The following is a 12,139-nucleotide window of genomic DNA, read 5'->3' as shown; positions in this document are numbered from 1 at the left end:
CATGTTGACCAGCCTGAAGCTGCCGATCTCCACCATGTTGCTGCTGCCACAGTGGATGCTGAGGACATCAGGTGCTGCAGTGCTTCATCTAATGAAAATAAGAAACTCACTATAAAAGGATGTTTTATGTTGTGTATGTTCCAGCAAAGACTGGTTCTTACAGTTTATTCTGTGTTCAGCAGGTGGAAGCACCACAGATTTCAGACAGAACCGATGTACTGGGCTCTGGGTTTGTACCCTCATGGTTAAATGCACATATTGTAAGTCACTTTGGATAAAAGCATCAGCTAAATGAAATGTAATGTACTGAAAGAAATAAAACATTGTACAAATAGATAAAATGTCTTTCTACCTCATCTGTAATATTCAAGGTGATAATCTCTCAGAGCTGTTGATAACAGTCCACATCAAGTCTCTCCACTTCTCTCAGTGTGAAAACATAATTATATAATAAATATGAGAACTAACAGTGGTGTGTGGAGATTATAATCTTATCTAAACTCTAATTCACTGTAAATTCCATAACAGGCTAAATAAACAAGGTGGCAATAGTAATGGTGGTTATACCAGCCTGTATCAGAACATTTGTGAAACATATAGTTACTATCACATGCAACTTACACATGTAGCGTATTGATATTAACTTATTAAAATTAAAATCAAGTCACAACCAAACACACGACTCTGTAGTAGTGTAGTTAATTTGCTTCAATCTGTTCATTACACGTGTTAAACAAACGGTAACTTTTATAACAATTACATATTAAAAACCTCTTGAGGCATGTAAGCATATGATTATGATAATAAAGCAATAGGTTTTGTTGTTGTGTAGTTTCAAGGTTACTTACCTCTAGTGAGTTCGTTGTAAAGATCGCGACCATCCTGAAGCAACAACACCGCAGCGCTAGCCGGTTTGCGGCCGCGGATAGCATGTAGCCTAGCTCCTTAGCCTGAGCTAACCAGGTAACGTTGAGCTCTGCGGGCGTGGCTCAGCTGTCAGTCTTCACTCGCGCTCCTCCTCTTTGCCCATTTATTGGTTAGCCAGGAACTAGGAGGAGTCAGCACCGGCAAGATGGCGCCGGGTGAACGCCTACTACTAGTCTCATTTTCACTCTTCAGAAACCAACGGGTGACGTCACGGACCCTACGTCCATCTATATATACAGTCTATGGTCTTCATCTGTGATTAAAGGAATCCTAATTTGATAGGAATCCTCCTTTGATCAACTTCAAAGTCATTCTAGTGTAGAATGAAACAGATCATAGCAAATTAGCTCACCTATTTAAGAGAAACATTTGTCAGTGGAACCAGACACGACGACCGTGAGCCAACGTCAGACACACGAGAAACTTCTCTCCAGTGACTTTCGACCATCACAAGACAAGAGAATACTCTACAAAAACTTTTGTACACAGCTACAGAAGAAAGTACTCTACAGAAACCTTCTTGCTACACTGCAGCACCTGTTAAAGCGACATGGAGAGGATCAACAGCTCAGGAGATGAGCCACACAAGTGCAACTTGAGCAAAATGCTCTGCCGAGCCCTCAAGGACTCGCATAGGGAGATCCAGGAGCTGGCGGCTGAAAACGCCCGTCTGAAGGAGCTGGAGGCTGAAAGCGCCCGTCTGGAGGAGCTAGAGGCTGAAAACGCCTGGCTGAAGGAGCTGGAGGTAGTAAACGACCGACTGGAGGCTGAAAATGCCTTGCTGAAGGCTGAAAATGCCCAGGTGAAAGACCCGGAGGCTGAAAACCAACGGCTGGAGAAGCTGAGGGCTGAAAACGCTGCTCTCAAAAAGCAGATCACCATGAAAAATATTCCCTGGGGAGAAGAGAGGAAGAAGGTGGTCGAGAAGTTGGAGTCTTCTGCCTCACTTCTGTTGAAGTCCAAAGACGACCTGACCAGCTTGATTCAGCTCGTGGAGTCTGAAAAAGCCAAAAAGAAGGAGCTGGAGAAGGAGCTCAGGAACATGAACATGAGCTTTAAAGTGAAAGAGGTCGAGGTCGTCTCCCTGAATGCAGACCTGAAGCTCCAGGAGGACAAGCTGCAGCACTACATCCTCGAAAATGAGGGCAGGTCCGAGGAAATAGAGGAGCTGCAAAAAAAAATTAGAGACTTAGATGAAAGGTGGGGAGAAGAGAGGAAGAAGATGGTCAAGAAGTTGGAGTCTTCTGCCTCACTTCTGTTGAAGTCCAAAGACGACGTGACCAGCTTGATTCAGCTCGTGGAGTCTGAAAAAGCCAAAGAGAAGGAGCTAGAGAAGGAGCTCAGGAACATGAACATGAGCTTTAAAGTGAAAGAGGTCGAGGTCGTCTCCCTGAATGCAGACCTGAAGCTCCAGGAGGACAAGCTGCAGCAATACATCCTCAAAAATGAGGGCAGGTCCGAGGAAATAGAGGAGCTGCAAAAAAAAAATAGAGCCTTAGATGAAAGGTGGTCCACCGAGCACAAGGAGTCCCTAGAAAAGGAAATCAAGCTGGAGGACGACATAAAACTCCTGATCCAGCAGAACATTGTGCTTCAGGTACGTTACACCAACTCATTCTGATTGAATAATATTGGATTGTTGATTTGTTTTTTTCCGATTCAGACTTTGAAAAAGAAAAGAGTGAAACTTATGTTGTCTCTGTCTTTTCAGGAACAGGCCTTGAGGACCGACAGCTACAAGGAGAGGGTCAAGAAGGAGAAAAAGGAGAAGAAAGAAAGGAAGAAGAGCGAGAAGGAGGAGAAGATGAAAAAGAAAGAAAGGAAGAAGGAGGAGGAGATGAAAAAGAAAGAAAGGAAGAAGGAGGAGGAGATGAAAAAGAAAGAAAGGAAGAAGAGAGAGAAGGAGGAGAATGAGGAGAATGAGGGGACGACGAAGAGGAGGTTCCCCTGTTTTCTCTTCAACTTCAAACCCTCCTAATCTCCTCTCCCATCCTTTCTCTCCCTCTGCCCTGTCAATCATCCCCTCATCCCACTACCTTACACCTTAACCCCCTCCCCTCCTCACCCTCCATCTACCTGTATGTGTTAGAAAATAAAAACCTTACATTTATATGTAAAAAAACCTAAATATCTATTTATATTTTATTCCTTTGTATTTTAGCTGGAAAACACACATTCTCCGCAGCACTATCCTTTTATTAGATTTAATTATATTATTTTGAAAGACACTGACAGACTATGTGTCTACTTAACTAAGGTATGTTTACTTAGTTTTTCTGCTTATTATTATAAAGTAACATGTCTGGTCAAAGTTGTGGTTCAGATAGCGATAAGAAAACAGGAAATTATAAATTAATGTTCACTAAAATATGCTAATTTCATGCTACAGGTGTGAACATGGCGGCTGTTTACCTCCTCACACCTTCTCCGCTGTCAGATATAAAGCTCTGGACTATGTGTTTGAGGTGAGTTTCTTCATTTTACCTCTGGAATATCTAATTAATTCATAGTATGGGGTTATGTTAATGTTAAAGCTGTACTGGAATAAGGTGATAAACGTCTTGCACCACTTATAATTGAGAAATCTGTGAAAAATATTAATTATTAATGATGTTATATGTTGTATCGTTGATTACAAGGCCAAAACACTTGACGGTGCACAACTGAAGCCATGTCCGTAACATCCACTGGTGGCCACTAACACCTGCTAACACCTACAGGTAGTTTGTAACTTAAATTGTGCAGAAGACCTTCAAATGTACAAGGGTTTTTCAATATCTTGTCCTATATTCTAAATACCCTCATACCCTGTGAAAAAAAACCTGTATCCCTTAAAAATGCTACTAGTACCCTCACCTGTTATCTGTCCTCCATACACAGTATTCCTCCCACCGTGGGACCACTAATTCCCTGAGACCACTCCTCATTATACCCTCTGTGTCCCATACCTCCAACAACTCATAACCACATGCTCCACTGATTCCTTTTCCTGACAATCCTAAACCAAGCCTGTCCCGTGTTTCCTTACCATTCTAAGTGTTTTGTTAAAGGTCCAGTGTGTAAGATTTAGGTGAAAGGAATCTATTAAAATTCTATTAAACAAGACTTGTTAGGCTTTAAATGTGAAATAAGGCATTTTCTGATTTTTTTTTTTATACTTCCATTTAACGTTGGCAGAATTCATTCTGAGGGCAGACTTTGTGGACTAGCTTTTTAACAAGGACAAGCTGGAGAGAAGTTACCTTTTCTGATACCACACATTTTGTTTGTTGGTAGAAGGCAGTCAGGTCCTCTTCTGCAGTAAATTATGAAATAAAAGCTCAAAGGCCAAACATTGAACGTGTATATGTTTAATATAGATAGCAGCAAGTTTACAAAAATGTATTTGCAAGAAAAAAAAAAGTCCCAACAAAAGCCAAATATATAGAAAGATTGTTTTCTCCCCAGGGTGATTATCAGACGATTGTTCACATTGTTAGAAACAAAAAGACTAAATTTCCCCCCTCGTTATTTCCAGGACTAAAAGAAGCTGTTTACTGGTAAAGTGGTTCTCTTGTGTTAAGAGTGAACAGACTTTAAAGATATTACAAAAAATGTGGAAGAGGCACATTTTTGGAAAATTCTAATGTCAGACTAAGTCGGGATAAATTACAGTGAATATTGCTTTGCAGAATGTGTAATTAGAAGACACACAAAACCATCATGCATTGATGTTATTGGTCAGAATAAGAATCCTGGTATCTCCAAGGCCCTGAGAGAAATCATAAAGACTAGGAACCACTACACCAATAAACAACAGGCCTGGATATAACACAAACCACCACATTTACCGTACTAGCAACAATGTAATAAAAAAGAAAATTAGTGACCCTTGAATCAAAAAAAGAGAAAGAGAAATTTACATTTCAACTGACTAAAAGATTTCTAAATCGGTTTCAGGCGGCACTTAAAGCATCAGAAAACATTTCAACAAGCAACATAAATAATAGAAAGAACATCTATTTTGGTTTCTCAGGAGAGGCCATATATAGAAAAATATATATTCAAAAACTAACAGATCTACATTTACAGTATATTAGCTGCATAGCAGTTTCAGAGAAAAAGTTTGTCTGCATCTACGTCGTGTAACATAAATGCAATGGATACTTCAGTACAAACAAATTAGATGCATGACAGGAATTGCACAACACATGTATCAACCACAACCACACTTATCTGGTCACTGTTGTTGAGCATTTAAAGCACACTTAAAGTCTTATGGCTTAAAACATTCTAGTTAATGAGGACTAATCGACACCGGACTACAGGGGCCAACGGCATGTTAAACAGACAACGGTAAAACATCTGGTCGATACTACGACATCTCCTCAAGGCACATGTACAGCTTATATTCGTGTCTAAAGTGACATTTTAGGGGGAAAAAAAATACCTGTGATAGCAAATTCAGTTTGTTGATATTAAATGAACTGGTAATGTTAATAGCAAGCCACGTCTTGTTCTATTGCAGGAAAACAGAGAGTTAGTTTGTAGCGTCTTGGAAAAAGTGAGAACCTTTATCAACAATCCTGCTCTTTTACATACAATTAGTAAAGACTGTATGAAGAGTAACACTCTTGTATTTCTGATCTAGGAGTTACATTGTAAATAAACAAATGAGGAAACTGTAATTACAAAAAAGTAATTACCTCCCCAGTGTGTGTACAAAAGAACATTCTGGATCTCAAGTGAGGCATCTACAGCCACACTTTATAATCACAATCAGAATTATAGTCATTGTAAAAATACTGAAATTTGTTGGTCCTATTTTTAAGATTTCTTAAAAAAACTGTTGAAGTTCTGTGCAATTTTTCTCTGCTTTTAACTTCGTGGTTGAAACAGAAATGAAGGGCCAATTAAAAGTCTCGAACAAACATATGATATGTTCATTAACGTGTAACTGTGCACAGGAATGTATATTATTGTGGGGGCTCATCAGTACATTCAGAACTATGATTACGGGAAACAATTTAGATAATAACCAACACACAAATAAATTAGATTCTCCAAAACGAGGAACAGGTACTACAAAAAAAAGAAAACTCTGTAAAACAAATAAAATCATAAATATTCAACACTGGAGATCTCAATTCTTCTGCTTCACAAGTTGAAGAAAGCCAATCACAGATAGCTCTTTTCTCCAAAGTCAGGTTTCCTTCAGGAGTAGGGTCCCTTTAAAAAACACCGTCTAACTGCTCAAACCAACACACTGTAGTTCCACAAATCACATTAGTCAAGTTTACATCATATCTGTCACAAAAAACAACAAACTGATTGAAAAGTGTATAAAATGTAACTGTGTTTATGAGTTTCTGACAAACTCTACAGAGAAAATGAGACAAGGCATTAAACTAGAGCCCATTCGGTCGTCAGTAGAGACCAGCCCCTTGTTCATGCACACACGTACAGTAAAACCACATATAACACAACAACACAATAAACAAAGAAAGGTGTGACGTCAATGAAATCTGTATCTTTAGGAGGGAAAAGAATAGGCTGTCTATGATTTTCTTAAAAGTTTAATTGCAAGTAGGAAAAAATAAAAGTAAATAAAAGCTCACGAGCCATAAAACTGGCCTGTCATCAGGATTCATGCAAAGCAAGATTGGAGTCAAACTTTGGTCCTGAGGCCACAGGCCAACATTAGATCTGCAGACGAGTTTCCAATTAAAGGAAAGCATAGAAAAAGGGCTCTGTTACTGCATGTTAATACATCGATCCAGGTGAGAAATATAATGTACAGTTGTAGCCGACAAACGACTGCTTCTCCTCAACATTCAGCTGAATCCATCACTTGAATAAAACGGGTAAAAAGGCTCTTCTCTAGCTTGTTTAAGAATACTACTCCAGTTCATGCGTGCCTGACGCAAAATGACACTACAACACAAAACGATCCTACCCTTATGACAAAAATATTATATTAATATACTATATTACATTCTACTCTCTCTCTACTGTAGATGCATGTATTTAAATAAGAGTCATTAAAATAAAAATGTCTTGAACCACATCTTTCCTCATTTGTCCAGATTTCTAAGCATCTTAAAATAAATAATGCACTAAGTTTTGGGAATGAAAAGTAGTAGTTGTAACATGGCTGGAAATTAGATGTTGTATTTAACTGTATTATGTGAAATGTATGTCTTCAAACTGTATGATAACATCTCAAAACTAAATTCGAGTGGAAATATGTATGTTGAGTTTGCCCGACTACATGAGCGTTGCTATGCAAACACATGGGAAATGTATCTTCTTCACTGTAAACAATGAGGAAGAGGCGGCTGAGATAAAAAAGAAGGAAAGCCACCTCTCGTGGGACTGTAGTGTACCCTGGATGAGTTAAGTCGTCACAGCATCGTAAAGTGCTGAATATACATGTAAAAAACAATCATATCAGCCATTATTTGTTACATTTCTACCACTACACTTTCTTAAAAGAGTTATTTCTTCCGAATGTATTCAAAGGAGACTAAGCTGTAAAAAGTATCAAACTGACACAGTTTGGTTTTGATGAATACAGACTAAATGTTAGCCTGTTCATTTATACTACATTACAAAGTGCTATCTGTACACTGTGGTGACGGCGAAATATCTAATATAGAAAGATATGCTTTAGAGCTGCTGATGATCACGTTACTGACCACTACTTGCTCTATGACAAATATTCTTTTTTTTATTACTGTACCAAACAGGCCTAAAATTTATTGGTCGGGTTTTTTTTGTTTTTAAAGATCCTTACTTAGACACAGACTGAGTGCCGTTTCTGTCTTTATCACATCATCAATGAAAACCTACGTCACTTTATAGCCTTTCAGAAACAGCTACAGTGAACTCATTCATATCATCAGCTATCTGCTGCAACACTGAAATAACAAGCATCCACATACATGACAGACACGTTTGTGGCTACACATCACATAAGACAGAAGGAAATGTTTCTATTCGTTTCTATAGCCTGCAATTTTCTACTTCTCAGTTACCTTCCTCCACTCTTCCCCTCTCACCTTCTCTCGCTTCACTTGCCGCACTGTTAATAATTCCAAACCCCGTCAACAGTGACTATACCTTCGACATCTATGATGTATTCAACCTTTCATACCACAGTCCTTCCAAACACTCCTACCGTACCACGCGCTACACCCTCCATGCAACAACTACAACAAAACTACGAAAGAAGTATTAAAGGGAACACTATTCACGCAAACCACCAAACACTTTGGAGAACACTTTAGAAAACACCACAACAACCAAACAACACGACTCACAATCTACTTACGGATATCAACAAAAATTCACAAGATATATGAGCGAAAATTTGGGCTAAATTTCCCCTCCCTCATCATCATCTTCATCGTCATCAGAAAGTTATGACAAATTTTCTCACAGTTCTCATCTACAGTCCACCTCAGTTTTCACATGCATGATTTAACATTGGGTAGTCAGTCAGTCAGTCTTTAAGGTTATTAAGAGATATTCGCCTCTCTTGGTCAAACTGCTCGGCCAAGAAAGTCCAACACAAATTTCTAGTTCACTATCTTGATATTAATTTCTCCAGTTTGCTTTTAGGCAACGTATTCTGCCATAGTTTTAATAAGAGCCCGGCTCAGCACGGCCGGCAGCACTTTACAATGTTGAACTCACCTTCACAGTTTTTTTCCTAATGAAGACTCAAATATATGTGAGTAGGCTAGAAAAACATTTGGTGACGCACATCATGCTCAGTTTGTAAAAACAAATTCATATACATTTAACTGTCTAATTTTCCATACATAATATTAGTAAAAGAATGAAGTACAGAGGTTAATATGAACGACTTAAGCTGCTGCCGGACTCCTGCAGGCTGACCAGCAGGTCGTCGATCTTCTCCATGTTCTGCGAGGCGGACATGCTGTTCTGCACAGTCCCAGACTGAGACAGGGACTGATTGAGCAGAGACTGGATACGAGCATCACTCTCTCTTTGGTTCTGACCAGACTGGCTGATGGCTATGATCTGATCCGACAGTGTGTTTCCAGGAGTGTTCATCAACTGGCCACATCCTGTGAGGAAGCAGAAACAGTTGGGTGAGACAAAGTGAGTTAACGACCTCGAAAAAAAGAAATATTTAGCTTTTATATGCAAAGTTGCCTCAACAGAAAGTTTAATAAGACAAATCATGGATCACGTATGTTTAGTAATTTGTTTGGACAATAAATTGGGTATAAATTGTCCCTCTAAAGTACTATTGTTGATTTTATTTCATTCTTGCCACATTTATCGACGAGTTAACCTGGCTTTTTAAAAAGGTATAAAAAATGATTTACTTTGAAGATAAATAATTGTTTATAAACAATATGGAAATATACAGCAATAAGAAGGTAAGTAAGAAAGAAAGAAAATTATTTGACAAATAAATTGGTACAATTAAATATGATATTAATAAAATAAATAAAACAAAAACTGAAAAAGAAAATTAAAATGAATTTGTGTCATTATTTCTATGTAATAACAGTTTTAGCTTCTATGTGTCACATGACTCTCGTTAAAACTAGATTTTTGGCCACTTGGGGGCAGCAGAAACAAGCTGAGAAACCAACACTGACATCAACTTTACAGCTGATGTGGCCAACATCTTAGCAAACAGTCGTCTATTTACACATTAAGCAGAAACAGAGCACTGACAGTGTAACTCTGGAGTCATGCCTCTGACCAGCTGACGACCAGCTTAGTCCAAAATTCACTCTCTCTTTCAGTTCTGCTTTGGTCTTTGTCAACTCCTGAGAAAAATATCTGGCTCTTTCACTGCTAAATCCTCTGCAGCCCAAACTGTTTCTGTTTGCTTTTAGTGTACAGTGGGATTTCAGAGATTAGATTTTTTTGTTGAAAACAGCTGTCTGCAGCATCTGGAAACAATGCTGATGAGAGAAGAGAGAAAACCAAAACAGAGCTAAGAGGAATTGCAGAGTGGGCTTAGAATTCTCTGTAGCGACACCTTTCATGTACAAATTATCAAATTGTTCATCTGTTACGGGAGTTATCAGGAATTCAAACTGGCTCTCACTCATTCTTAAAGTTGATTTAACATTTCTGAGCTTGTTTACGTTTCTGTCATCTCATCAGTTTTAACTGCGTACACCCAGGTAATTGATTCCTTACCGTTCTGAATCCCAAAGAGGAACAGGCCAGGTTGTTGAGGCTGGCTGGGCTGATTGATGCCCCCACTCACGGTCGTCTGAAAGAGCGGTCCTGGCTGTTGAACAGGGGAGGGGGTGGTCGTCTGAAGGTTCGCCACGCCGTTCTGTGGAGCAAACATGGCTGACTGTGCGAGCTCTTGAGCCAGTCCCCCCTGCAGAGAGGCCATGTTGGACTGAGGCATGAAGAGGCCCACAGGCGGCTCCTGCCGGCTGTTTGAGCTGCCACCCAGCTGCATCGGCTGCTGCTCCTGAAACATGACTTGTTGTCTTGGATGGGTGGGGTTCCCCAAGGCCATTGGCTCAGAGCGATCCTGCTGGTTTACAGTCACCAGATTGGATTGTGAAAACAGCAGAGAGGAGTTTTGGGGCTCTTGAGAAACCAGACTGCTGCTGGTCAGAGGAGGCATCTGGCCCTGGCTGTTGAACAGGAGGCTGGAGGCCTGGTCTGGGGTGGACAGAGTGTTGTTGCAGAACAGGAGGCCAGTCTGTTGCTGCTGCTGCTGGCCTGGAGAGAGTGTGTTTGCAGGTGGATGTGGAGAGATGTTCTGGAATAAGGGAGCTTGCTGGGTTGGCTGTGTGTGGGTCTGAGGCTGGGAGGGCGGCTGCTGCTCCATGGGACTCCTCTGCTGGATTGGGGAGAGCTGGGTCTGAGCCTGAAATACTGATTGTGGTTCAGGGGTAGGGGACTGTAGGGCACTGAGGAAGACCAGCTGCTGCTGCTTCTGTTGTTGCTGCTGTTGTTGAGAATTGCTGGTTGTGAGCTGAGTGGGCAGGGAGGACTGGGGGAGGAAAAGTCCAGGGGTTGCGGGCTGTTGCTCTGGGGACTGCAGTACTGTCATGGTGTTTTGAAAGAGAGCAGCCTGGACCTGCTCCTGAGAAGCCTTCTGAAATAGAGCCCCCTGTGGATCTTGTGTTTCAGCCAGAGTGCTGGGGTTGTGGAACATGGGTGGCGAAGGGTGAGATGGTGTTTGCTGGAGGAAGTTGGTCTGAATAGAAAGTAGGTTGTTTGCCTGTTGAAAGAGAGCTGCTTGTTGCTGCTGCTGTTGCTGCTGCTGCTGCTGCTGTTGCTGGAAGAGAGATCCCGGGTTTGGCACCACTCCTTGTGATGTGCCCTGCTGTTCCGAGTTCTTGCCCTGGGTGGCGTCCTGAAACATGCCACACTGCATCTGAATCTGTGACTGAAACAGATGCTGCTGTAAATTCTCCAGCACCTGTTGCTGCTGCTGCATTTGTTGGTGTTGTTGCTGCTGGATTTGCTGTTTTTGGATCTGCTGTTGGTGCTGCATGTGCTGCTGCTGCTGTTGCTGTTTGGCCATGGAGTTGTCAGACTGAAGAGGTAAGTTACAGAACCCTTTGGCTTTAAGTTGTCTCACTGCCTCTTCAAGCTGGGCCACCTCATCTGGAGGGAACAGTGGCAGCTGCTGCTGTTGCTGCTGTTGCTGCTGCTGCTGCTGGGGAATAGGTTCTCCACACAGCCTCCCCACACCTCCAGAGGCACTGCCTGGTCTCTCCTGGCCGAGGCCCTCTCTAGGCTCCAGGAGGAACTGCTGGGAACCCTGCTGGAGCAGAGAGTCTGTCGGCACAGGAAATGAGCTGGTGGGAGCAATGTCCTGCTTCTGGATGGTGCTCAGGGGCTCAGTGTTGGTAAAAACAGAAGCCTGAGCTTTGTCAGGGTCAGATGCAGCCTGAGACAAGTTGTTGGAGAAGGGTCTGTTTTTATTTAGATGTCCTGCAGTCATGTCTGGGTTCTGCTGGGTTTGACACAGATCACCAGTCTGCTGACAACACAAAACAGAGGGTAAAAGGTGTGTTTTGTTTTTTCTTAGAGAACACACCACTACTGTGACATTTAAAACCTATATCCACAAGGACCCTTTCTTAAGGATATATATGATGGTAATTAAATTTTTCTAAAAGTTTAATTTGAAATATCAAATCACATCCAAAACAGTTCCATTGTTTTCACTATGTAAAAGTTGAGGCCTTTATTCAGGTAACAAATC

The 12,139-nt window shown here is 41.0% G+C and overlaps 1 protein-coding gene and 1 long non-coding RNA gene across 5 annotated transcripts in view; one reads left to right on the top strand and one right to left on the bottom strand.

Annotated features, from left to right (window-relative positions):
* Positions 1-3,260: 3,260 nt before the first annotated feature.
* LOC118106632 lies at positions 3,261-5,344 on the top strand. The gene is made up of 2 exons (XR_004695226.2): positions 3,261-3,392; positions 3,567-5,344. It is a non-coding gene; the product is annotated as an uncharacterized LOC118106632 (long non-coding RNA).
* Positions 4,262-12,139, bottom strand: part of nfat5b (nuclear factor of activated T cells 5b) — a 34,012-nt gene continuing 26,134 nt past the window's right edge. For all 4 annotated transcript variants that reach the window (XM_035155325.2, XM_035155308.2, XM_035155300.2 and 1 more), the window contains 2 exons: positions 10,099-11,911; positions 4,262-9,002 (listed from right to left, as the gene is read on the bottom strand). In XM_035155325.2, the coding sequence (XP_035011216.2) occupies positions 8,764-9,002; positions 10,099-11,911 (2,052 nt within the window). In that variant the 3' untranslated portion in view covers positions 4,262-8,763. The remainder of the gene's footprint in view (positions 9,003-10,098; positions 11,912-12,139) is intronic.

Source organism: Hippoglossus stenolepis, chromosome 1, assembly GCF_022539355.2.
Source record: "Hippoglossus stenolepis isolate QCI-W04-F060 chromosome 1, HSTE1.2, whole genome shotgun sequence".
Classification (NCBI taxonomy): Eukaryota; Metazoa; Chordata; class Actinopteri; order Pleuronectiformes; family Pleuronectidae; genus Hippoglossus; species Hippoglossus stenolepis.
This window is presented reverse-complemented; position numbering and strand designations above follow the sequence as displayed.